The sequence below is a fragment of the Aulonocara sp. 'chitande type north' Nkhata Bay genome, linkage group LG19, assembly GCF_057382095.1.
Source record: "Aulonocara sp. 'chitande type north' Nkhata Bay isolate Kocher_YH1m ecotype deep benthic linkage group LG19, A_spYH_male_GT1.1, whole genome shotgun sequence".
In the NCBI taxonomy this organism is placed as follows: Eukaryota; Metazoa; Chordata; class Actinopteri; order Cichliformes; family Cichlidae; genus Aulonocara; species Aulonocara sp. 'chitande type north' Nkhata Bay.
In genome coordinates this window covers 12,381,399-12,406,347 of record NC_141362.1, presented here as the reverse complement: position 1 = coordinate 12,406,347, position 24,949 = coordinate 12,381,399, and the positions used below count along the sequence as shown (strand labels likewise).

The window sequence follows — 24,949 nt, the reverse complement described above, 5'->3', positions numbered from 1 at the left end:
GCGGGTGTACAAGAAGACCAGAGGAGGAGGTGGGTCTATTATGGCCCTGCCATCAATCAGTGTTTCCTGTTGTTGACACTCTCCAGACTCTGTGGGCTAACACTGGGCTTCCTCTACCATTTTCTATCTTTCTTTGAAATTCATATTACAGACGTCTTTGTTTAAAAGCTTTTTTCTTCACTTTTCTTTCATTGCTCCTCTTTGTCACCAGCTTTTTTTTCTATTCTTTATTTGGCACGAGTCCGATTTATTTTTATTTCTTGCCTTTATACTCCTCAAGATCAACTCTACATAAAGTATATACGATAAAACCCTCTAATGATGAGAAATTATAGTATTTGCCATTAACCAAGAAAGGAACATAGAAGAGGTGTGTTTAAAGGACTGATTTCAGTCCTATGCGTTGAGGTCGCTCCACTTAAAAGCACATTAATGACCCCTCGCAGAGCATTAAACCTCACAGTAGTGAGGTTAATGTCAGGCACACAGGTCTTTGCATATAGTATGAAAAGGAGGAATGTAACCTAACTGCGTTCTCTTCTGCAGTCAAAGATTTTGAACACCATCTGTGATCAGACCGTGAGAACCACCTCTGACCCCCTGATGAGCCAGTCGGCTTGTTTGGAAGAAGTCCAGTTGACCAACATCAATCCAGGCGAGGGTCTGGTGAGGAATGATTCTTGAACATTTTTTTGTTTTCCTCTTTTTTTTGAACCTCGAACTTGTGGTCGGCTTCTTGGGTTGTCTGTCTGGGAATGTATTCGATGTGTGAACTGGTAATACGCTGTTATCCACCATTTTTCTTTTCTTTTTAAACCCAGGGAATGTACATCAAGTCTACTTATGATGGGTTGCATGTCATCACTGGAACCACAGAACATGTAAGTAGGACAGGAGCCAATTTTATCCAGTTTCAGTGCTGAAATTCATTCATTCGCTGCCAGTACTCTTAAACAAGCTTTTGTAAGTTTCATCCTCCTCCTCTTCATCCTCCTCTCTGAGGGCACCCTGAGTAACATCATGTGAGGGAGTTCAGAGCTGCTCATGTGCAAAGGGGATAGTTTCTTTCTGCACTCCACACAAACAAGTTTTACCTTTTCACCACACTTACACACTCAGTCAGTGACTAACACACGTGCATCACAGCCACCGTTGGATCCTCACGCCTCCAGTCCCCACTCCTGAATCACAACCTGAATCATCGTTTATAATGACCAGTTTATCTCGTTTGGCATCTTCGTGACATGAAAAACAATTCTGCTGATAGTCACACACACTGAGAGGCTTTTTCTCACGATTCTGATCTTTGAGTGTCCATCTGGTGCAGAAATCAGCCACGAGTGGTACCAGAGCGCCGCCCAGTTTCCACAGCATTTTGAGAATAGTTCAATAAAAGCGGTCTATCTGGTTTTGACCTTGGCTGTTTATGTATTATGTTTAGTCGCCCGCAGACCTGACGAGGAAGATCCACGCTGGGGACGAGGTGATCCAGGTCAACCATCAGACTGTGGTAAGAATCCCAGATTGTGTGGGAAGTTAAATACATACTGGAAATCTTTAATCAAAAGCATGAGCATCATGTGCATTCGCTTCCTGTTAACCAGGTGGGCTGGCAGCTAAAAAACCTGGTTTTTAAACTGAGGGAGGACCCTAAAGGTGTGGTTCTACTCCTGAAGAAGAGGCCCACGGGCACAACAGGTTTCACCCCTGCCCCACTGAAGAACATGCGCTGGAAGCCCCCAGTACCTCAGGTACATGCACACCTGCATGCACGCTTCCTTTCATCATTGTCTCGTCTAATCATTGTCAAACAATTACCAGCTTTTTAGGGAGTTGGTTCCAAAGCAGCAAGTCCAGACAGGGCCACCCTGAAAGAGTGCTGCTGGCTCAAGTGAATATAGCATTCAGCTTTTCTTGCACAACAAAAGAGGCAAACAAAGTCCCAAGATGTTATTCAGTCTATGAGATAAAGCTTCCGAGCTTTAGTGTTTCAGAATGGTTAGTTTATTAGACGGCCCAACGTCATGGTTTAAAGCAAACAACAGACACACAATCATTTGTTTGTGTTAAAGAAAGCTTAAAGGGAAATGGGATAAATATCGAGCCTGTGAGGGAATGTGTGAGCTGATTCATAATCAAATGAACACATTACGCTAAATTAGGTGAGTCCCCACTGACAGAGGAGGAGGCTGCAAGCCTGTCATAAACGTAGATACCAAGACTGAAGCTCTGGCACCGCGTCATCGTGTGCGCAGCCTCTTTTATAGCCGGAGAAGACAGGATGAGATTATATCAGTTAGGAGTGGGTTCCTCAAATCAACGAAAGAGGCTCTGTGCACAAAGGTGACCAATGTCTACACATCCACCAGCATCTTCTTTTAACACGGAGCCAGGCCCATCAGAGCCAGGCCCATCGGAGCCAGGCCCATCGGAGCCAGGCCCATCGGAGCCAGGCCCATCGGAGCCAGGCCCATCGGAGCCAGGCCCATCAGAGCCAGGCGTCTCAGTTTATTTGCGATAGCAAGGCTCCGAAGAGCCAAACAGAGACAAATCATACGGTGTGACTCGAGAATGAATGACACTGGTTTTGTAATAGTATATAATTTGTACTATTTGAGCTATTTGGAGAAGCGCAGAGAGCAGTGTTTCACGAGATCCCCAGTCGGATGTTTAGTTTGCCATATATCACATTTACAATGCTGTATCAGCAGATGTGTAATTTTTCCCTGATGAGAATAGCAGAGTAACACTCAAGGACGATGTTGGGGAAACATAACTGTGGTAAGTGTCTCAGGCTATTTTGGACTACACTCAGAAGCTTTCCATGCCTCAAACAAGAAGGCCCGACATACAGGAACTTAAATGTCTCACCACATCTGGGAAACTCCTCCCGTTAGCCAGCAAGTCAGATTAAGTCTTAATTTAAGGCTGAGGAAAAAAAACTATTAGCCGAAACAGTAATAAGCAGAAACACAAACTGATCTGTACATGCAGTCAGATAAGGTGGAATGAGAAGACTTTATTCTCCAGATTAGATCAGGCACTCACGCTTGTGTTGTATTCTTTCAGAATAATTCGTCCCTCGTTAGAACCCAGTCTCCTTCCAGTTCAGCTAATGGATCAACCAAAAAGGAGAAGCCGGCTATCCTGGACTTGTACATCCCGCCTCCTCCTCTAATGCCGTACACGCCGCGGTAAGCCATCCTGTTTCATGTGCACCGATTATTAATTTACTGGAAACTTCAGCTCTAAAAGTAGTAAAGTACTAAAACAAGAAGGCTGGAGGCCACCTGCTCCCCCCGCTGTGAGGGATTCAGACACCCCCAGTCAACCTTTGCTACAGCCTAACTCAGAGCTTTAAAGCTGATGAATAATGAGTGTGGTCCCGGCTCGTGATCACTTTACCTCGCACCCCCTCCTGCTGCACTTTCTCTTCTGCTGGTCTTCAGCCCACTCAGCTCCCACCCGTCCGTACACTACGACTGTTTTATCCTCCACCTCCTCATGCTGTGGAGATAAGTTAATGAACATTTGTTCCTCCGTCCAGAGAGGCGAGAACAGACGCCTTCTCCAGCATCAGTAAAAGACCAAAGGGCTCTGAGTCACCTAACTCCTTCCTGGACAAGGAGAGCAGAGGACACTGCACCGATTTTGACAAGCAAAGCGCCGGCTGTCCCATCGAAGCAAAGGTGGTCCAGCCCAGAATGAGGGAGCATAAACCCTCGCGTGGTCAGTACTTTCTCATCGCAGTGGTTTAGAAATATTCCTCTGACAGAAACTCAGAAAATGTGTTTTCAGAACAATTAACAAGCCTGAAACTTTTGTCTACAGGTAAGCCCCGGCCGCTGTCCATGCCTGCAGACACCTGTCTGTCAGTGGTTGATCCTTACGCAAAGCCCTGGGCGCAGGGAAGGAAAGGTGTGTGCAACTTATCATTTAAATTTATTGACTCACAATTGGATGCAGCCTCAAGTGGCCACTAGTGGAACTACACTTTATCGCACATCATTATTTTTTCAGCCCATTAAGTTGCTGCTTAGTTAATTTCAATAAGAAAACAAGTCAAATATTTAAAAAAGATTTGCAAAGCATTTTTAGAGACTTTAGAATAACCTGTCATTGTGTCTTTGCTTTAGGTGAGGATCTCCTGTACAGATACCTGAGTAACGAGAGGATCCCCACCATTGCTGAGGAGGTCCCCTCGGTGTCTCCACCCTACAGGCCTGCAGGGGAACGGCATCTCATCCGAGTGGACCACATCCGGGGCAGCCGCTACTACTCCAACTCAGACCTCCACAACAGTGCCACCATCCCCTACCAGGAAGACACGAAAAAGGCTCCGGTAGCTCCCGTCTCCAAGCGCACGACGGCAGAGCGCTCACTACTGGTCAGTTGGATCACGCGGCTTAAGCTATTGACTCACTGATGATGCGCTTCCTGTCCGGGGCTTCCTGTTCCTGTCTTGTCTTCCTCAGTGCCTTTGACATTTAACGTCCTCGGGCTTTCTCACACTCCTCTCTCCCATACCTCCCTGGTGTTACTACTACTACCAACTACAACTGCTACTCCTCAACCAAACCTGCTTTTGTAGTACTCACTACATTAAGTCATCGCTCCTTTAACACAACCCTCATCTCTGACACAAGCCTCAGCATCAAGAGGACACAGTTGTGTTCAGATTTAGGCTTTTTTGGGCCTCGTTTGCTGTACATGGACATCTCTGTACATATCATGTAATGTTTCGGCTAAGATGTTCTTCACGTCGCTTATTTAATACACTGAAGCTCTCGACCAGTTCGGTTCTCTGTTTATTTGCTTTTCATTTGCATAAATAAGTTATTAAAAAAGAATAAGTTAGACAAGCAGCACATGTCTGTTAGCGAGGCTGTTTTTCTTGTCATGTTGCTTTTTTTTCTTTTTTTTAAACAAATTCATTTTTGTGATTGCTTACATTAACTTCTGCCAATGGTTGCCTCTTGTAAAGCTATGCATACGATTTTTACTGTCACTTTAGTGGAAAAATGCTGCATTGGCTGTTAAAGGTGTTTATCTTGTCACTAGCAAACATTTGTGCATGATTTAAGGCTATGCACTCAACTCAGTAAACCTTTATAACCTGTGTTTCAGCTCAAGCACCCATCTAAAGGGCCTCTATATACAGCTGGTTGACAGTAAACTGGTCTTTTATGCCAGTGTTTTTGAACAGTGGCAGAATGACGGCATTATTTAAGAAGCCACAGGGAATGAGTGTCTGTTGTTGCTTTATCTGCCTTTTGTAAGATTTGAATAGCGATTTATTAAAAACTGCAGTTTATTTCAGTCAATTTTTGTATTGTCTTTATTTTACTGGTGCGTGTGGAGTGGCTGCTAAACGTCTCACTGTAATATGCATCTTCTCCTGCAACCCTGCTGAGCTCCGTTCAGCCTCAGTTTATACACTTTAAATGGCATGTTTGGTTGTAAAAAAATATATATATATATATATATTAATTTCCACGCCAGGACCAAACTGTAGAGCCAGCTGTCTTTCTAACCTGCTTTGACCTTTGAGGTGAACCTGGCCTCAGTGCAACAGGATAGCTAACGTGAAGTTACCTTTTGTTGGTGTCAGATGGCGATGGTTATGTAACCACTTCCCTCTTTGAACTTTTGATTCCAGCTGGGGAGCCATATGGTCAAAGCAGGTTTTTCCACTGGGGCATCTCTTTTCTGGCACATATGTTGCCTTTTAAACATTAAAACGGCAGGTTAGGATTACCTTACTTGATGGCTTTTGCCACTTTCATTGATTTTAAAGCGTTTTCCTGGGACTGATCATCAGCTTTCGTCGTGAAGGTGAAGCTCTGACAGCCACGAAGAACTCCCGCCTCTCTGACCTCTCTCTTTGCCCATGTTTTCACCATGCATGCATTTACTGATTGAGAGGAGCCTGTCTTCTTATCTCTCTTTCACTTCTTCCTCCTAAAATCTTGCTCTGCCCAAGCTTGCTGAGCTGTAGTCGCCTGCGGTCCTCACTAATTTGCACTTTCTGAGACGCTGTGGTCTGCCTAAGTACTACCTGCGCTCTGTTTATCCCACTGCATACGTTTGCTAACCACTAACATTTTATGCCTACACATCACAAATGGTTACAAGGGAACGATGTGCTGAAGTATTTCTAGTTTGTGCATGTCACAAAACAAAAATAAAAATTCTGCCTTTGTTATATAATTGCATTCTTTTTATTAACTCTAAAATCACAATTACTTGTTTTTGTTCTCCGTTTGTTTTTCCTATTCTTGCCAGAATCATTTATTTTACTGCAAAGCTTACCAAGCAAATATTGTAGATTTCCTTAATCCATGCATAATTTAGTGCCCTGCAAGAACGCAGCACACAGATCTTCAGTCACTTTAAAGAAAATCATTAAAGGAATATTAATCAACATAGAGCGTCTCAACATTCAGACTGAGGCTTTGAGAACACATGCGTTAACTTAAAAATCTTTATTTATCACAGGGATCCAGCTGGCACTCTAGCAGTGACTTCCTCAACCGGTGAGTTCCCTTCCCTCTTTCTCCTACACACACACACACACACACACACACACACACACACACACACACACACACACACACACACACACACAGTCTGCTGGTCAAAGGTCTGTGTCATCTTAAATAAATTAGTTGCAAAGTGAGAGTAAAATACTTCCGTTTTAGTGGAAATGATCATTTTGTGTGGCTCCCTTGTGGTGGACATGTTGTCCTGTACGATGATGCAGTGTATGTGCTGCTACAGCTGTAATAGGACTGGCTTTGCATTTCATACACCATATGTCATTCACACATTATCACAGAAGTGCTTTTATCTTCACCTTTCACATTGATGATACATCTGAGAGCAACTTGGAGCTGCGTGACCTGCTGAGGATACTTTTTTACCAACCTTCTGATTAGTAGATGACCTGCTCCCCTGAGCCACCTAACAATCATGTAGCAGTCACACCTGTCCAGCGTGTCCCCTTCTCTCCCCCAGTGTCAGCCGTGGCAGGCTTCAGCTACTCTTCAGCTCTGAATTGAAAAAGCGATTTAGAAATAAACGTCTGCAGAGACTCTTCCAATCACAGCCATCACAGTTTTACAGACCTTACTTCTTACATTGTTACTGTCACTTTCTTAAAGCAGTCTTGGATAAATGTTAGCCCATGCTTTATGAAGTGCAGCCCACAATGTGGAATGGTTTGATGGGCACTTCTTACGTCCAACATTTTTCCCACCACAACAGCAAGACTCAGATCCAGAGGCTGTGTTGTGTGCAGGCAGTATACCAGCTGACTGCTCTCTAAATATTTATAACATGTCGTAGGGCAGTGAACAAATTTCCTACATTGTCACTACTAAACTACTCTCCAAATACCCCCAAACCCTCACTTTTGGGGTCTTTTGCCCATCTTAATATTTTCCTTTTTTTGTCCGTCTCTGAAAATTCTTTTCTTTGCAAATCTTCCTGGAAGTTGTTTCTTCACTGTTGGCCTGTGAGCAGACAGTTTCCCAAATCTGAAACTTTGACACACTATTTCTGTCACTCAGTTGTTCACTGGGCACTCTCACTTCTGTTTTGCGTGCACTTTTGTGTGTTGCACAAACTGTTGCACCCCATAGAATAGCCTTAGTTTCTCAAACCATGAATCATCTGGCTATTTTAAGACAAAAAGCAAGCACACAACAGCTAATGCTCCAGATTTTCAACTAGCCAAATGAATTATTTGGAGGAGAGATGGTTACTGAAAAAGGGACCTCTTCATACTATGTCTATATATGAATATACCCCGGAAATTATTGTCATTTACAAATAAAGGCCAAATTATTAGTCTTCCAATGAAATCTAAAGTTTTCGTCTAACAGAGTAAGGGGTTTTCAGCACAGCATTTCTACACATACTATTTGCAGGCGTGGTACATGGGATGCCATCAACCGCTTCCTTTTAGACTATTTGTGTCTATATAGGTTTATATGTTGCAGACCAACTTCTGATTTCTACACATACTAGTTTACTTTAGAAAGCATAGGTAGCATCTTAGCATCCTGTAAAACTGACTTTTTTATTGAGCATCACAAACAAACCATCCACTGCTGAGCAATGATTATAATTATTTTCTAATTTACACACAGTATAAAAACTTCAGTAAGGATTTGATCTGTGTCATGAGAAAGCATCGTGGCAAAACCAGCGAAATCCATTTAGTTTAGATGCTCACAAAGCAGGAGATGGATATACAAAGTTATCACAGATTTTGCAAGTGTGGACAACTGGAGTGTAAAGTATTATCAAGAGCCACAGAGTGCAGAACAAGCCTCACAGACTTAACCAAGTCGGGAACTGTAGTCATGAGAACCCTGCAGGGAGGGTGAGGTATCAGAGAAATGCCACTTCTGCACAGGAGGCAACGTAAAGCCAGACTGAAAGTGTCTAAGTACAACCTGGAGAACGATTATGCAAACTGACTCCCCGGTAGAGAACTACCTCCAAAGTGAAGGTTACTGCTGTGGCTGATGGGTAGTTGGTAAAACAGAATGTTAATTACAGAGATTGATAAACGTCCTCTGCAGAGCATTAGTCATTTCTATCGATACAACGTGACTTTTTCCATTATTGAAGTTCCTTAATTAATTTAGAGCTTATAATGAAACTGAAAGAGTATTTGTGGCCTATTTTTTTTTAACATAGTTCTGTCTCAGCACCTCAGCATCCAACATGTCCCACACAGCAATGTGTCCATCCACCCCCAAGATCCCCCAGAGATCTTTAGAAATGTCACTGTTATGACGAATGCTAAATCCGCTTCCAACTATAAATAACTCCATCCCACTACCAAATATGATGACATATGAGGACTGCTGTTCCCTCTCCTCATGCGTTGCCCATAGATCTCTTCTTGTCTTGGACGCAGGGCCTGGGGAAGTGTGACTCCCCACATTAACACCCCAATAGATGACTAAACGCCTTGCACCCCACCCCCAGCCCGGTGCTTCTATTCTAAGAGCCGCACACAAGCGCACTGCATCCGGTCTATTGCACGCTTGATCAAAAACATTACTCACAATTAGGATATATAGACAGATGCTATTGTAAATCTCATAGATACGTAGTTGACTCATCGCTGGTGGCGGTTATGAACATGTGCCACTGATGCAGGGAAAGGAATTTGATTGACAGCGGATTTAATCGTGTGTCATATTAATTTTAGGCTGGTCAATCTGTAAAAGCAAGAGGGGGGGGGGTGTTTCTCACGGTGAGGCGAGGAATGTAACGGTGCATCAGATTTCTCTTTGTCATCTATTAAAACCATTTTTTCAAACAATCTTTATCATCATCTTTTTTAATAATCTGAGAGGGAGGAAAACAAAAATGCAATTAAAGGGGAAGGACAGCAAGCCTTAATCCATTTCACAGCCTACAAAACACACTGGCTTAGGCCCAGCAGAGGGCAATTCAGTATTGAGAACAGTCAGAACATTGGGAGCGACCTTCTTCTCCAGCATGCTCCTGTGACTGGTCTCCAAATGTATTATCAGAAGCACTCACAAATAAATCCCAACCCGTAAGTGTCTGCTTTTGCTTTGCCAAATCAGAGTCAGATTGGAACACAGATAAAGATAATGAGCAGTTAGCTGGGAAGCAATAAGTATGTGTTGGAAATGTTCAAAATACACTGCGGTAATGTGAGATGAATCTCTTTGGTGTATGATATAAGTCTGCTGGAAAGCACTGCTCGACATCAGTGCATGTGGTGTGTTTTCAGTTATTAATGTGTTGGCTTTCGTGTCTCTCGCTTGTTCTTACAGGTATAATCATCCACATTTACGATCGTGGTCCTTTTCTCAAGCAGTAAGTAAATAACAATCAGCTCCTCTCACTGAAAAAATGAAGTGCATGCACCTGAATGATGTGTGTTTGTGAGGAATGGCCTGGAGCTTCAATGATTGACCTGTTACACTGCACACGAAGCTTAGTCTGCACTGCAAAGCTCTTTGTTTTTTATTAATATGGATGGATCTTTCTAAGTGTCTCGATTTTTCCTGCATCTTAAATTTGACATTTGGGATATGAAATAAAATTCAAAAAGTGTATTTTACGTAAAACTTGGTGAAGACATTTATGTTGGGGATAAATCGTGTCCTTGACGGGTTAATTTTTTTTATTAAACTACAAAATCCTAAATTAAAATTTGTGCTAAATCTCTAAACTAACGTGGTACAGATCATCTTTATGTGTTAGCAGTATCACTTTGCAGAAGACTGCATCTCTTCGTTCTCTGTTGAATGTGCTGTTAGTAGAAAATTGATCGTGCACCTTCTAGCTTTAGCATTTGTGGAAATGAGATGACTGCAGGGGTTAACTGAGGACGCACACAGTGAAACCACACACCCCAGTACCACGGGTTACTGTCAATCCTCCACAGGGGTAAGATGGCTGGACACAGGGAGTCCACGCCGATGCAGGCGTGGTATATGGGAGGCCATCAACCGCTTCCTTTTAGACTATTTGTGTCTATATAGGTTTATATGTTGCAGACCAACTTCTGATTTAAGTTCTTTCAGTCTTGAATTCAGAGCTTTGTGCACCAAAATCAAAATTCAGGACATGATCAGCGGCAACTGCACAGTCAACAACAGCCGGCGAGGGGCATGCAGCGCCATCAAACTGAGCGAGCGAGAATCTGATATCATCTCCAACCACTGCACCCTTCCCCCTTTACACTGTGTGAGAGTCCCCTGGTAAATAATAGCCACTCTGTTTGACCCCCGCCCCCCCTTTCTGTCTCACACACAGTTTCTGGGTGGGGGTAAGTAAGTGCCATGACAATTCTCAGCACGGATCATGATGGGAGATTGAGTTGGTGTGACCAATCAGCACTCCCTTGAATCCTTTGACATGAGTCGCAGGCCAGATTATCTCACTTCCACCAATACATAGCTCCAGTAGAATGCACAGAAATGAGACGGGCGTGAATTATCATGAGCTATTAAGTTTAGTTCAGCACGTTTAATTTAAATATTAAAGGCTTCTGCGAGGTTAAGGGCAAATCGAGGAAGTCACTTGATACAGATGAGAAAGATAGGGTGGCAGCGAAGCAAAGAGGAAGCCACAAGCCTGCGCGAATGTGAGCGAGATAAAGAAGGCCTCCTCGTCACTTCACACCACTTTCTACTGTACAATGGCAAGTGGAAAGAAATACGAGGCCCCTGTCTATTTAGGCTTAGTAAAAATGGAGACTATAATAACGCAGGACTCAGGAATGTGTCTGCTGGTTTACCGCCAAACGTGGCCCAGAACATCCAAGCCTCTGCACAGATACAGCTCAGGCAGTGATGCTGTGGCTAAAAACTCGCTCCCCACTGAGGCAGCGAAGGGTGTTGATAGCCATGGAACAGCTTCCCTAAGCAACGAGTGGATGGGTGTAAACTGAACCGCTTATATTTCTCATTCTTCTTGCAGGCGGTTGTTGGTGATTTTTATCAACTTCTCTTAAAGTAATAAAAAATTTTTAAAAAAAGTGCTTTGTAAGCATCAGTGAGGACTTCCTCTGCATTCACCACATGTGAAATGCTGCTTTTCATACTCAGCGTGAGTTACTGTGAATGTCACAGCTGTTTGAAACAATGATACAATGATGTGTTTTGAATTACACAGGCAAGTCTGTGGAACAGTCCCGTCTACATTTTACGCGTCAAGTACAACAACAGCTGTAAAGACAAATGTGTGTGTTGGGTAAAAATGATGCTTTTATGACGCTCTCACTGAGGTTCCAAGGCTGTTACACAGTTGGGATTTAGCGACACCCTGCGGTCAGGTGGGGTAACTGCGAAAACGAATGGATTTTACTGAATTTAATGAATGAATGAAAGATGCGTGGGGAAAGTGGGGGGAACATGAAATGCGAAAAATTAGCCCTGTAGTTATATCTGAATTATTGGGGGGAGTCAAAAATATTTGTCACTTTGTCAGTTTCAGTTTGGGTGGTGCCTTCTTTGGAGGGTAACGCCCAGACAGGACCTGAACTCACCTGAAACCAGCCGGCGTCTCTTTGAACGTGCTCTTTGGCTTTCTGCGTATGTTCCTGACATGTTTGGCAAAGTTTGGTCAACCTTTGAGCAAAGGTTTCGAGACAGACTACTTTCTCTGAGGTTATGGTGGAAGGTACAGTGTTTGTTTTACTGGCAGCTCGGACTAATTCATTTGTCCGCAGGCTTCTTTGACTTTGTTTCGCCATTAAGCTACTGGACAACAAGCAGTCAGGCTACTGCTGAACTACACTCAGTAGTTACAGTCAGAAAATCGTTATTTAACATTTAACCAAATTTGTCTTAAACTTCGCAAAATAGTCCTAATAGTATGAAAAGTATTTGGTTGTAAACACGTCACATTCCCCTCTATTCTTTGTGAATGTCATTTCATTGTAAGACGCAGATTTTTTTTCGCTCTTTTGAAATTGTAGGTATTTGTTTCAGGTAGTGGTCGAGAAATTGCGTCATTCTTTTTCTCCCGAAAGCTTACTTTCAGAAGAAAAATCTTATTTTTAGGTGAAGTGTCAACTTCCTCCTTTAATGGTGATATAAAAGAGCATCTTACATACAGAGAGAATATTTCATTTTTCATCTCTTGCTGCATCTAACCTCAAAGAATAGTTGCGTAAATCTGCAGATGGGTTTGTTCAGTCTGGATCTTGCCACTAAAATTACACATGGTTCTTAACATGTGCAAAAGAGAAAACTCCAAGAGGAAGTTAGTTACTAAACACAGGCAGGCAGTCACTCTCAGTCAGGTTTGGGCAGTGGTTTGTGTGGTGATAGGCATCTACCTCCTACACTCAGCCTCTCAGCTCTGACACCCGGAAAGCAAAGTGATGATACATTTGTGTTGTGCAAGGCACAAATGTACAGAAGTATTGATGAGAGCTTCTAGTGATGGTTTATTATCACTGTCAGAGGCACAGAGGATACTTAGCTGTTTGGACGAACCTTTTAAAGAACCAGGTATGAGTCTTTCTCTCTTCATTGTTCTAGCTGGGGACTTTGGCGAGCTGTGGTACCGGTAAGTGGCTAAACTTGGACAGCTGCAGCAGGGCTCAGGACCCTGTGAACAACTCGCCGCCTGGTTTTGCCACCGAGTCTAAAAATGCCTGTGGGTTACACGTTTCAGAGTACTCTGAAACGTGTAACCCACAGTGTAGATTCTCATTTTCTCTAACTTCACACCCAGTGGGGCAGCACGGTGCTTAGTTTTGTCTCTGATGTTCTTTCTCTCTAACAGTTTTGGCATTTCAAAAAAAAGGAACTTAACCTAGAGGAAGTTGGTCAATAAAGGCAACTTAGATTTCACAACGTTACTGTCCATTTATGAGCTTGAACTGCAAAGTGAGAAAAATCTTTCTGATTCTTTGTTTGGGAAAAAATAGATTTTTGCACGATGTCGTTTTGCAGAAGAGTCCTTTTCATTTTGCTGTGAGACAACTTTCTGTGTGTGTCACATATTAAACAAATCTGCTGACACTGATCATTGTGACACTTGTGCTGTGACTCAGTGCTGATCATGAGCATTAACTTTTTACGTTTTTAACCTTTCTCTGAGCTTCTGCTTCCACAGAACTTCTGCTGTTTCTGAGCATGTTCGATTCAGTTTTTTCCATCCTCTGAAAAACAAAACAACAATAAGAAAGAGAGAAAAAAAAGCTGATTGGGAAACATTGTCTTTGCTGTACCCGTGACGCCACATCCTTTTGTCACACTGAAGAAATTTTTTTTCTCCTTTTCTGCTCATTTCTGTTTTGTTTTTTTCCAACCTACACATTTTGAATAAGGTGTTTCTTTCAACAGGCTGCTTTCCCCATATCCGTGACTCCTTCAATGGCTGCCGATGACTACAACCCTGTAAGTAGCTCTTTTTTGTCTTTTTCTAACATTTACTCGCTCTCTCTTTAAAGGATTAGAAACTTCTGCTTCCCTATTTATCAGTAACTAATTTGAATGTAAGCAGTATACACCCAGAGTTTAGACACCACCAGGTGGATGTTTTGTTTGACTCACTGGGGAGCAAAGAGAGTTACAAATAAAAGGAGACCAATAAGAAACAAGTCACAGATGCTAATGGAGGTGTTAAACAGCATGTAGAAAGATAGAGAAAATGCACATGACACTCAGTGTGAAAACAGGATGTTTCAGACAGCCTCTTCTTCTCAGTTGTGTGGTCTGAAACTGCTGCTCACCCCCTTGCCTTTTTCTTTTTGACCTCCCCCAACCCCTCCTCTGCACTCCTCTCAAAGGTCTCCCTCCGACACAAATCCAAGAAGAAGAGCCGAGGAGGTGAGTCCTGCCTTATCACCTTGTCACTTATCTCAGCCTACAGCTGCAATTAGAAAGCGTAGTGGGTGGATGCGAAGCAGCGGTGCACTTGGCGTGTGCAGAGGGATTTTAGACGAGTTCAGTTACTTTCACTTCACTTCTTTTATTTCTTGGCTCTGTGTAGCCGTGCCTTTGGGTTCTTCTGAGACGCTAACTAATTTGTATATATACTGTTTTTGCTGACTGACTCATATCGGTAACGGGTAGGATGAAGGTAGAATAGCACTTTTGATTTGACTCTTCCAGGATGCTTCACGCGCTTCTTAGTTTTAGAGGTCCATTTGGTTATCGACCAAACTCCGGGAGCTCTTTAGACTGAAATGGAAACGTTTTGGTTGTTTGTGTTTGGATGTTTAAATCTGTAACGTTCTGCTTCCTCTGATGCTGTGACTAAATGCGCTGTTGTCTGGTTAAGGCAATGGTACGATGAGCAGAAGACGGATCTCGGTCAAAGAGCTCGGCCAGCCAGACCACCAGGGCTGGCTGTACAGGAAGAAAGAAAGCAAAGGCTTTCTGGGTATGAAATGGAAGAAGTACTGGTTTGTGCTGAAGAAGACTGCTCTCTACTGGTATACCAACCAGCTGGTGAGTAAAACACCCTCTGACTAGAAGACTAATGTGGGTTTTAGACTAGCTGGTTGCTATTTAGAGATTGCACACAGCGAGTGTACAATTGCACAATCCCTGATAACAAAAATATTTAACACAGATAAGTCTGCTTCTCTATATCAGTTGCATGCTTTTCAACTTCTTCAATTTATCTTGCAAGATTATAAGATATCAAAAGAGAGAGGAAAAAATAAGGAAGCTATTAAAGTTGCACCTCTTTCTTTTGGTTTTCCACCACTCTTTGGAATATTTTGTGTGTCATCCTATCTGTGTTGCCCTTTTTAAAGAGTATCTTGCATATCTTCTTTATTTTTGCTAATTTCAGGAAAAGTTACAAAGTACAACAGTGTTACACCCAAGTCATCAAAAAAACGCCTTAAAAGAATCTTAAAACTGTCTGATGATCTTTTTTTTAATCATCATAAAATAGTTAAAAATAATCGGGGTAGTTCTTGAGAACTTGTATCAGCTGCAGATTAAGTGCTGTAATCACTCTTTACAGCAGCAGGATGGTGGCACATACACAATGTGTACTTTAGTTTTTGACTGAACATGTAATCCGGTGATTGATGTGGCTTCATGTGTTTTTATTTGCTTTTATGCTTTTTTGTCTCACGCTAACAATAGCAAAAGATGAAACATGACTAAATTTTATTACAGCTTAAGTAACAGACCACAGAATTAACACTGGGTGAGTCACAGATGTGCGCTAGGCAGTCAGGGCTGCAGGTTAGTCATACTGGTTTCCTCCACAGCTGTCTCCTTGCCAGTCTGTCACTGCAGGAATCAGCGAGCGCTGGTGACACTGCGCTTCCTGAATGTGACCGTGTCACTAATAGCCCGCTGCTACATATATGTCTAATCTACATCTGTTTGACTTACTGGCACGATAACTTCAGTCAGACCTGCTGTACGTCACCACCACTCAGTACGAGGAAATTAAAGAAGTTGCCTGTTGCAATTCAGACGCGCACGTCCGTGTGGGGAAGTGGTTTGAAAGTTGTGTTCTAATACTCACTGTTGTTCAATCTGTGCGTTGCAGGCAGAAAAAGCTGAAGGCTACATCGACCTCACAAACTTCATGATCGACAGAGCCATCGAGTGCAAGAAGAAATAGTGAGTCCTCACAAACAGTGCTGGGTGTGATCTATGAAATCACAGTTATAACAGTAAAACTGTCTTTTTTTTTTCTTTTTTTTTTTAACCCTCGAAACACTAAACTGCTGTTCGTCTGTCTTTCCCTATTCAGTGCATTCAAAGCTTGTCACCCGCAAGTTATGATGTTTTATTTTGCTGCCGAGAGCTACGAGGACATGAACTTGTGAGTCATGTCAACTAAAACAGTGTTTGGAAATGTATACATTTTATGTGCATTATAATATTTTATCAGAATTGCAATTAAGTTGGATCATTTCTTTGTTTCAGGTGGGTGAATAAGCTTGGGCTGGCCTCCATTCAGTATGAGCAAACAGAAGTAAACGCTTCGGCCGGTGAGCACCTGTTTCAGTTCCCCGCCTCTGTCACTGAAGCTTTCCAACATCTCACTTTGTTTGGGTTTTAGTTTAAGAAATTTACTATTTAAGTTTTTAATCAGCAACGGAATCGTTTGTTTTTAATTGTCATATAGCTCTTCAGTACTTTCCAAGCAAACATGCCCACTTCAGCCCCGTGTGGGGTTACTATGGGCAGACCAATATGAAATGTATGGCACACCTGGGCCCCACAGATTTTTACAGCAGATGCTCATCCTGGCACAACCCTCAGGGGATCTATATCTCTCACTCTCAAACCACTTGATCCTTAGATCAGATAAACTGTACTACACTGTGGATCCACTTGCTCTCAGAGGAGAAAAATGAAACACTAAAGTCTTATTAAACCAAATATGGCCTGTTATAGCTTTCACTCATTGACTTCTTTTGCAGTGTAACCCCAGTTTAACTTCCGTTGTACTGAGGTTTTGAACCAGCCACTTTCTCTCAGCCTCATATTTCTGACAGTGTAATAAAACATGTTCTATGGTTGTCTCTTCTCCACAATATATTTTCTTTTTTGATGCTTCCTTATCATAAATAATGTGTCAGCAAACATGCCCGTGTGGGCCCACAGTGTCTAAATGTGGAGCTGTGTGGGCAAGGCAAGCCCAAACTAATCCCACCTAGATCCTGCTGCAGTTTTGCCGTTCGGGGTCCCTGTAAGACAACTGTTGGTTGCCCACAAAGTTCCCTCTCGGGGGCCCAAAAAGAGCAAAACTGCTGTAAGCCCCACGTGGGCTTACCCACAGAAAACCCATGTAAGGTCCCCAAAGGGCACAACTGCAGCAGGATCTAGGTGGGCACGCCCACTTGGGGTAAGTGTGGGTTTACAGCCCCACAGTTCACCAACAACTACCCACTGTGGGGCCCCACAGGCATTTTTCCTGGGTTACATTTGTTGGTTACATGTTTGAAGTTTTTGTTTCTTGTGTGTCTCCATGTTTCATGTTCAGAGTGTTATAGTGAAGCCAGTGATCACGAAGAAGCTGAAACCACAGAGATACCTCCTCCACCGTACTCTGAACAGACCCTGCGGGACTCCTCGAATGCCTCCGGTCCGCCTGGTAGCACACATCAGGTCAGTAACGGTTCTGGCTGGATGCACATCCATCCATAAGAGCCAACATTTATCTTTTCATTTAATATAAGCTCATTTTGAATTTGATGCACATCTGTGAAGGCATCTGCAAACCTGTACAGGTTCTGGAGAAACATGCTACCATCAAGCATGTTGCTGGATGCTTGCTTATTTCAGCAAGAAGATGCCATGCTACTTTGAGAACATTAGAATGACTCTGTACTAAGTGAGGTCACGGTAATAAACAGCCTGAATGCAGTCAATGCAGCCAAATTCAAAATGAGCATATAACTGCAGTTTAATTGTTAATGTTCAGCAAAGATTTACATTCTGTTTAGATTAAACACACGGTCACAACTTTTGCAAAGGCAGCTGTGTCTTTAAGGGACACTACATGTTTTATTACAAGTAAATAAAACCAAGTGGAACCAAATGGGATTAATTAATAGAAAAAACTCTTAACTTAAATGTATTTGTATTTCAGGGTACCCTTCCTCCCCCTTACTCCTCTGCAGTCCCCAGCGAAGCTAACGGTTCGCTCTCCTCACCTGTCAGTACGATCACATCTCAGAGCTCCGCCTCTTCGCTCACCAAGCAAAGACAGTCCTGGTTGGACCTCGTCTCGCAGGCATCTCCTTCTGCTGGGGAAACAGCAGTGGTGTGCTCAGCCCAGGTCCACTCGCATCAGCCTCCACAAAAGGAGACGGCAGAGGAAACAAGGCTGGAGAACTTGGCCACCCAGGACTCCTCGGGCACTGAATCTAATGAGGAAACGCCTTCAGCTGAGGGGGAAGATCAGAGGGAAGTTTTAAGGACGCAAAATAAAGGTGAATATTTAATATATGCAGTTTTTTCTCGTGGCCCACTTCCAGCTCTAAGAAGCAGAGCACGTTTCCTGTTTCTCAGAACTTTGATTAGCATCAGTGATCAACAGAATATACGACTGTTAACATTCTTATTCCTTTTCTGAGCTTTCTATCTGTGACTAATCTAATTGACTCACCTGCATGCCATTTGAATTAATTTAGCAGGCATTTACTCAATGCAACCACTGCATGTAGGATGATGATGATGATGAAGTGTGTTGTCTTGTTGTAGGCAATCATGAGAACGGCTCCGATGAGATGGAGAAGCTGTATATTCACCTGAAGGAGGCCAGTCTGTCGCCGATAGGAGAACGTAAACCATCCACGAAAAAGGAATTTAGGACCTCCTTCGTAAGACGCTGCAAAAACCAGGCTGTCAATGACAAGCTGCACCTTATCAGGACACTCAACAGCACATTAAAGGTACATTTCTCACCTCCCTTTTTAGTTTTTAGTTTTTTAGTTTGCGAATAGCAAAAAAATACAGTTAAATAATTTATGCATATTCAGTTTTTCACTTTTTTTGCCCAGGCGAAAGAGGCGGACTTGCAGGCAATAGAACAGATCCTGTCTGACCCGGAGCTTACCTCAGACAAGTTCAGAGAGTGGAAGGAGGCCAACGGACCTCTGGTGCAGGAGATCTGTGTCACACACATCCAGCAGGTGGCGTCAGAGGCCGCAAAGGCTGAAGCGTCGGTCATAGCCGCTCCTGTGGTAGAGACCAGTTTATAAAGACTCTTCATGACTTTTTATGGTGTTCGGACTCTGAGGACCTCACAGTCACATACATCAAATACACACACACGCGCACACACACACACACACACACTGCTGTTGGTTATTCACTTGAGAACTCTGTTTATATTCAAGTTCTTTTCAACTAGTAGTTGGATGAATGAACTGTTGTTTTTAGTTCCATGTGGAGACGGTGTATGATAAGCAGCACACATTAAAATGTGAAATGTGTCGTAGTATTATTTTTATTGTTTAATTTGTAGGTTTAGCAATTTTTACAGCTGTTTGTTTTTATAATTTTATGAACCTATGTATAAACTGTATATTTGGAACGGTGGAGTGCATGGAAATAATGTCTCTGTTGTTTATCTGTAGTGAATTTTGTTGTTTTTAAACTATTCACAGTCAGTTATTGGTGCCATGCACCTTCAGTGCCTGTTACACATGTGTTACAGAAGCTTTTTCAATAATGTGTGTATGTCGTCGCCCTATATTCATGCTTATTAGGAAGACTTTGCTGACTGAACACTAGGGCCTGCACTAACAGAATAAATGTTGGTCTCAAATCAGAATTTCTTCTTTTTTAATACTCAAAAGTGTCAAATTCATGTGACTGTAATGTAATTTACTGCTGAAATGTAGCGATCGCCTCGTTTTTTGTGGAAGATTTTTTTTTTAATCTTCTAAACCAAAACAAACTTTTTAAATTATTTCAGCTACACTGATTTTTATTTTTTTTTTTGGTCATTTCTGCCCATGAACATTGACAGTATGAGGCAAAATCTTGTCTAAAATGTGACAGACTTTATAACTGATAACATCTGTGCATACAGTATATTGAAGTAAAGTGGGGATTTAGCAGTATTAAGGATAACTCTCAGGAAAACGCTCCTGGAATCATACAAACAAGTCTGAAAGACCTGGTACAAGTTAGATAAGTGGATGGTTATAAATAAATTCAGACATTATGTGACTGCACAGTAGGTTTGGACACCTCAGGCCGAACAGGATTTTAATATATGACAGGACCTACCAGAATACAGAGGCATTTTCCCCCTTATGTATCATCTGTTGTATAAGTTAAAAAAAATGTAAATAATTGTGAAGGGATGTGTGATGTTTGTTCTTAATTCTGGAATGAATGTGTTTGTTTGTATACAGGGAAATAAAGTCAGAAAAGTGAACTTTACCAGCCTCTTTGTATGGTGCTCTTTTTAAGGGTCGTGTCACAGCTAATCATCTACCTCCATCTCACCCTATCTGCAGCATTCTGTCATACTAAACATGTCCTGCTTCATCCATATATTTTCTCTGTGGTCTTCCTCTTCTCCTCCTGCCTGGCAGCTCCATCCTCGGCATCCTTTGTCCAACTTGACCACTTTCTCTCCTCTTCAAAGCATCATCGGTTGAAACCATTTCAGCCATGCATCCCCAACTTTGTCTCCAAACCGCCCAACCTGTCCCCCTGATGCACTAACCGAATCTTCTCCACTGTGGTCAGTCACAATGAAAATCTTAACACCTCCAGTTCAGCCTCCTGTCTTTCTGTCAGTGCCACCGTCACCACACATCATATCAGGTCTCATTATACACCAACATTCCGTCTGATACGACTCGTTGACGCTAGGAGTCGCCGGTTTCTCTCCACATTCCCCGCTGAGGTTATGCGCCATATTGGCAGTCTCCTCCATCTCAGCAAGCGTCGGGCATGCACGCCTCTAACCGGTTATCGAGGAGACGTTTGTAAATATTTACTGTGGTCTGCCAGTCGAAATACAACACTATGGAGGCGGTCAAAGCCTTTAACAATGAGGTTTGTAAGAGATTCTCGCTAAAAGATTTGAGTATATTGAGGATATGTTGTCTAATTCACAGTCGCGGTAGCTAGTCGGCTAACGTTAGCATCTTAGTAAAGAAGAGGGTAGTGTTTGGCAAGGCCGCTGTTTCTGCACAGCAGTGCAGCGGTAACGTAAAGTCAGTGAGTGTGTACTTCGTATAAACTGGCCACACATCATGCAAGAAGAGAGTTAATTTGTTAGTACAGCCCTAATCAGGGTTAAATTCTGTGAACAAATATAACCCAGCGGCTGCCAGTAGCGCTAAATAGCTAGCTCGCTAGCTAGCTCCAAATTAGCAAAACCGCTTGAGCTAACTATCTGATGTGACCATGGGCAGAGTAGCGCTCATTCACCTGGGAAAGAAACAACAAATGATTGTGAATCAGTACTTTCCAAATTACAGTTAGCTTCCCGGTATATGCAACCTAAACAATGTGAAGTAGCAGCGCATATCCACACTGTTAAGTTTAGCCTTAGCTATCTGAAGCCTCCAAGCGGAGACCGCAGCCGTCATTTGTCTACATAACACGAAGTCTTTGCTTTAGCATGATGATCATTGTAAATAACACCTGCATTTAATCCTAGTAAAAAATCAATCCGCTGTCGACCGCAATCGAATTGTGAGTGTTTGTTTTAATGACGATACTAACGCAAATACCTGAGTCAGAGGCAAGCCCCCGACGTCGCTTTATTGTGAACTTGGGGTCTCTCTGAGCCCCATGACAGCGAAAGCCAAGGTTCTTTAAATTGTTAATAAAAGTTTGTAGTTGGTGAAGGGGGGTACTCATTTAGAAAGCTATTGGGTGGCAGTTTACGGTTCTTATAGGATCACTTCAGTATTTAAACAAGCTGTTCTCTGTCTTTTTCCTTTCATATTTCAGCTGTACTCATTGAATGAATACAAGCCCCCCATCTCCAAGGCCAAGATGACTCAGATCACCAAGTCTGGAATAAAGGCTATAAAAGTAAGTATGCAGTGTTATAGGATGAGGCAGGTAATAGAGGAATAAAGACATGATTATTAAAGAGAACTGTTCCTTGGCTCCCAATGAATATAAACATATGCATGGTCTAGCAACCAACATTATTCTAGTTTTGTTGAGTTGCTCCTACAGTAGAATAGACCTCAAGTAATTTTTAAATCTCAATTTAGGTCACAGCCCACTAGAGTTGTGGTATGTTAATGTTATCCAGTATGAAGATGGTAAAGAAAATGTGGGACCAAAATTGAATTTTTACTCTCAGCTCATCTTCAGTCACATTCTGGTTTGGTCTTTAAATCAAGCATCCAAAACAATATGTGGTTATTGGTATTTAAAGGAATAAAGATGAAAATATAAATGTTGACTTTTACTACAATGGCAGTGCAGGTGGTTGTATGCCCTTTGGCTTAACACACGTAAGACCTCCAATTCTAGACAAAGGGAAACATACGGTAATACATTTGTGCGTAGGAACAGCATGTGGAGTAAAATATACCAAATCAAATATGCTGTAATGACCACGTGTGAATGAGGGAGCAGCCAAAAGAAGCTGCTTTAAAAAAAAAAAAAATCTTATGCTAATCTTATGCTGTTTACTGGATAAACTACAAAGGAATGTAGGGTTATATAAACTCAACAGCAGTGTGTGCAACTCATCTGCTCTGCTGTAAAACTGTGTGGTGTTTGCATAACTTTTAATAATAGAACAGTTTAATAAAAGCCCAGGAAAGCTGAATTACCTAAGAATTAAAAAATATATGAGGTGTTGCTCTTCTGCTACCTTTTATGGTTTCTCATCAGCCTTCAGGCAATAAGCAATTTTTTTTTTAATTGATTTTTTTTCATGCAATAGAAATGACTTTATTGATTTATATGTGCGGGAAATATGACGATTAGAGGGGTGCAGTGAGACTGAAGTACCTCGCTAGCCAAACATCCCAGTTTAACAGGGAGTTTCAGCAAAGTCGAACACCAATCAAATCTATAGGTTTTTATCAATTTATGTAGTTTTCTTATAGTATATTTCTAATCAGACATTTGTTTGTTATGTGTTGAACATGGTAAAGTTAACATTTTGAGTGTATGAAAAGTAACTGAACCCAGTGATGTTGAGTTATTCTGTTTTCAAAAACAGGTCATGTATCACATCACACTGAGGTTTTTTTGCCTGCTTCAGTTAATGTCTACATATCAACGTTGCCTGTTACTGCACAAAGTTCATTTATGTGCTAGGCTGTTAGTAAATAACATTTTCAAGCTTGAAGAGACATTTTTCACCATCTGTATTTATAAGTCTCTTCGTTTTAGTTATAGAAGTTTTTTTTTAAATAAAACTGACTTTTTGTTGTGTAAAAGGCAAAGATGTTAGTAACAAGTATAACAGTAGCTTCATTCCTGAGCAGTGAGCCAGCGTGCACAGTGCCAGAAACTCGGGAATTAAAGTAACAGTCATTATTTTTATTTATACAAGTCTGCTTTGTAACTCATCAAAGTTATTTTAACATATGAGATAATTGTTTTATTGCTGTTATTTGAAATCATGGCTGAATTCACAAACTGATAACAGATTTCTTTTATACATTGGAAATTCTACACACGTTATTGTGAATACAAAGTTTTTAAAAGGCTGCATTTGATCAGTTTTTACGTATATTAACACATCAGCAGCCAACAGCAGTGCACAGCGGCTTTAGCACTTCTTGTGGTCTGGAAAATATAGATGGGATGCCTTGAGTAAATCGGTTAGAATTCTAAATAAAACAGATGTTAGACATAAAACATTAAGGTAAATGTATTAGGTGCCAACAGCGTATTAAGCCACATTCAGACTACGGCAGCTTGCCACTGTGACATCATTTAAAATGAGCGTTTTAGCCTTTGTTATCTTACGGGTTTAAAACCCGAAATGATGAATGAGGAGAGCAGGACCTGACTGTGAACCTGTGAACTTTCTCATTGGCCAACAACTTGCCAATCACAAGTTTAGTATACCCTGGTTGTGTCATATAATCTCCAGATTTTACTGATTGTGCTAAATATTCTGGAGCAAATTCGTCCCTTCTGCTGGCTTTGATTGATCTGTGGTCTGATGCATCACTCGGTCAAGGCTCTACAAATGCCTAATCTGACCACTGTAACAGATTTAGACTGATCCCAGTATAAACCAGTCCTATTGGAGTCTTTTGTGTATTTTACACAATTACAACAAACAGAACAATCTTCAGTCAGCAGTTTGTGTTGCGTGAGCATCAAATAAGGTGTGGACGATTTTAAAAAGAATACAGCTTCACATCATCTGCCTTATTAGTTTGGTTTTTGATCATTATTTTCCTATGATGTAGCACCATAACTGCAAATCCTCTGATTAAAAATGATACGCAACCAGTTGTTATTCTGACCTGATTATGTTCAGTGGTACACGTGTAAAAGCTGCAGTACTTGTTTTTTTTTAAATTTTTGTTTGCAATATTCACATCTCATAATAACAAGAGCCGAGTGTTATAATTAGGCTGAAATTAAATTTGATAAAGATGGTTATTAATCTGGCTAAATTAAAGGATACATGGCAGTGAATTTGTTTTGGGAGGCGTTTCTGCCCACTGAGACTGAGCTTGAATACTTTTCCATGTGTGGGAAACAGAGTGTAATGTTGTCATGGAAATAGTGAGTTACATTGCGGGATGCAACCAAATTAGCTTTTTAAATATATCTTACTGCTGTCTGATTTTGAATCTATGGACAACTTCCTAGAATGACTTTGATGGAGGAAAGATAAAATCCTACAGTGAGTTCCGACCTCCGCTTTTATTTTGTAGTTTTTTCTGATTTTGAAAATAAAGTGCAGACACATGCGTAGCTGTATAGTTGTTAGCTGTTATAGTGTTGAAAGTAGTTGGCGCCATTTCTGTTCTTCCGTGCTG

At 41.8% G+C, this 24,949-nt stretch overlaps 2 protein-coding genes across 11 annotated transcripts in view; both read left to right on the top strand.

The window, feature by feature from the left end:
- LOC147306621 (connector enhancer of kinase suppressor of ras 3-like) overlaps positions 1 to 20,396 on the top strand; it is a 43,243-nt gene extending 22,847 nt beyond the window's left edge. The window contains exons 6-25 of one of the 5 annotated variants that reach the window (XM_086275589.1): positions 547 to 666; positions 822 to 881; positions 1,442 to 1,510; positions 1,605 to 1,751; positions 3,070 to 3,194; positions 3,548 to 3,729; positions 3,832 to 3,918; positions 4,137 to 4,387; positions 6,499 to 6,536; positions 9,828 to 9,870; positions 13,860 to 13,913; positions 14,306 to 14,345; positions 14,800 to 14,969; positions 16,036 to 16,109; positions 16,243 to 16,314; positions 16,419 to 16,483; positions 17,482 to 17,606; positions 18,091 to 18,433; positions 18,705 to 18,895; positions 19,004 to 20,396. In XM_086275589.1, the coding sequence (XP_086131715.1) occupies positions 547 to 666; positions 822 to 881; positions 1,442 to 1,510; positions 1,605 to 1,751; positions 3,070 to 3,194; positions 3,548 to 3,729; positions 3,832 to 3,918; positions 4,137 to 4,387; positions 6,499 to 6,536; positions 9,828 to 9,870; positions 13,860 to 13,913; positions 14,306 to 14,345; positions 14,800 to 14,969; positions 16,036 to 16,109; positions 16,243 to 16,314; positions 16,419 to 16,483; positions 17,482 to 17,606; positions 18,091 to 18,433; positions 18,705 to 18,895; positions 19,004 to 19,204 (2,457 nt within the window). In that variant the 3' untranslated portion in view covers positions 19,205 to 20,396. Of the gene's footprint in view, positions 1 to 546; positions 667 to 821; positions 882 to 1,441; positions 1,511 to 1,604; positions 1,752 to 1,829; positions 2,394 to 2,468; positions 3,195 to 3,547; positions 3,730 to 3,831; positions 3,919 to 4,136; positions 4,388 to 6,498; positions 6,537 to 9,827; positions 9,871 to 12,031; positions 12,184 to 12,218; positions 13,020 to 13,859; positions 13,914 to 14,305; positions 14,346 to 14,799; positions 14,970 to 16,035; positions 16,110 to 16,242; positions 16,315 to 16,418; positions 16,484 to 17,481; positions 17,607 to 18,090; positions 18,434 to 18,704; positions 18,896 to 19,003 lie in introns of those variants that run through there. The other 4 variants (XM_086275590.1, XM_086275591.1, XM_086275593.1 and 1 more) reach the window with 4 other exon arrangements.
- A 423-nt stretch (positions 20,397 to 20,819) lies between these two features.
- scaf8 (SR-related CTD-associated factor 8) overlaps positions 20,820 to 24,949 on the top strand; it is a 68,207-nt gene continuing 64,077 nt past the window's right edge. For 3 of the 6 annotated variants that reach the window (XR_015126451.1, XM_086275585.1, XM_086275584.1), the window contains exons 1-2: positions 20,820 to 21,020; positions 21,927 to 22,010. Coding sequence is in view for 3 of the 6 variants with exons in the window: in XM_086275585.1 (XP_086131711.1) it covers positions 20,991 to 21,020; positions 21,927 to 22,010 (114 nt within the window). In the remaining 3 variants the exon portion in view is untranslated. Of the gene's footprint in view, positions 21,021 to 21,926; positions 22,011 to 24,949 lie in introns of those variants that run through there. The other 3 variants (XM_086275586.1, XM_086275587.1, XM_086275588.1) reach the window with 3 other exon arrangements.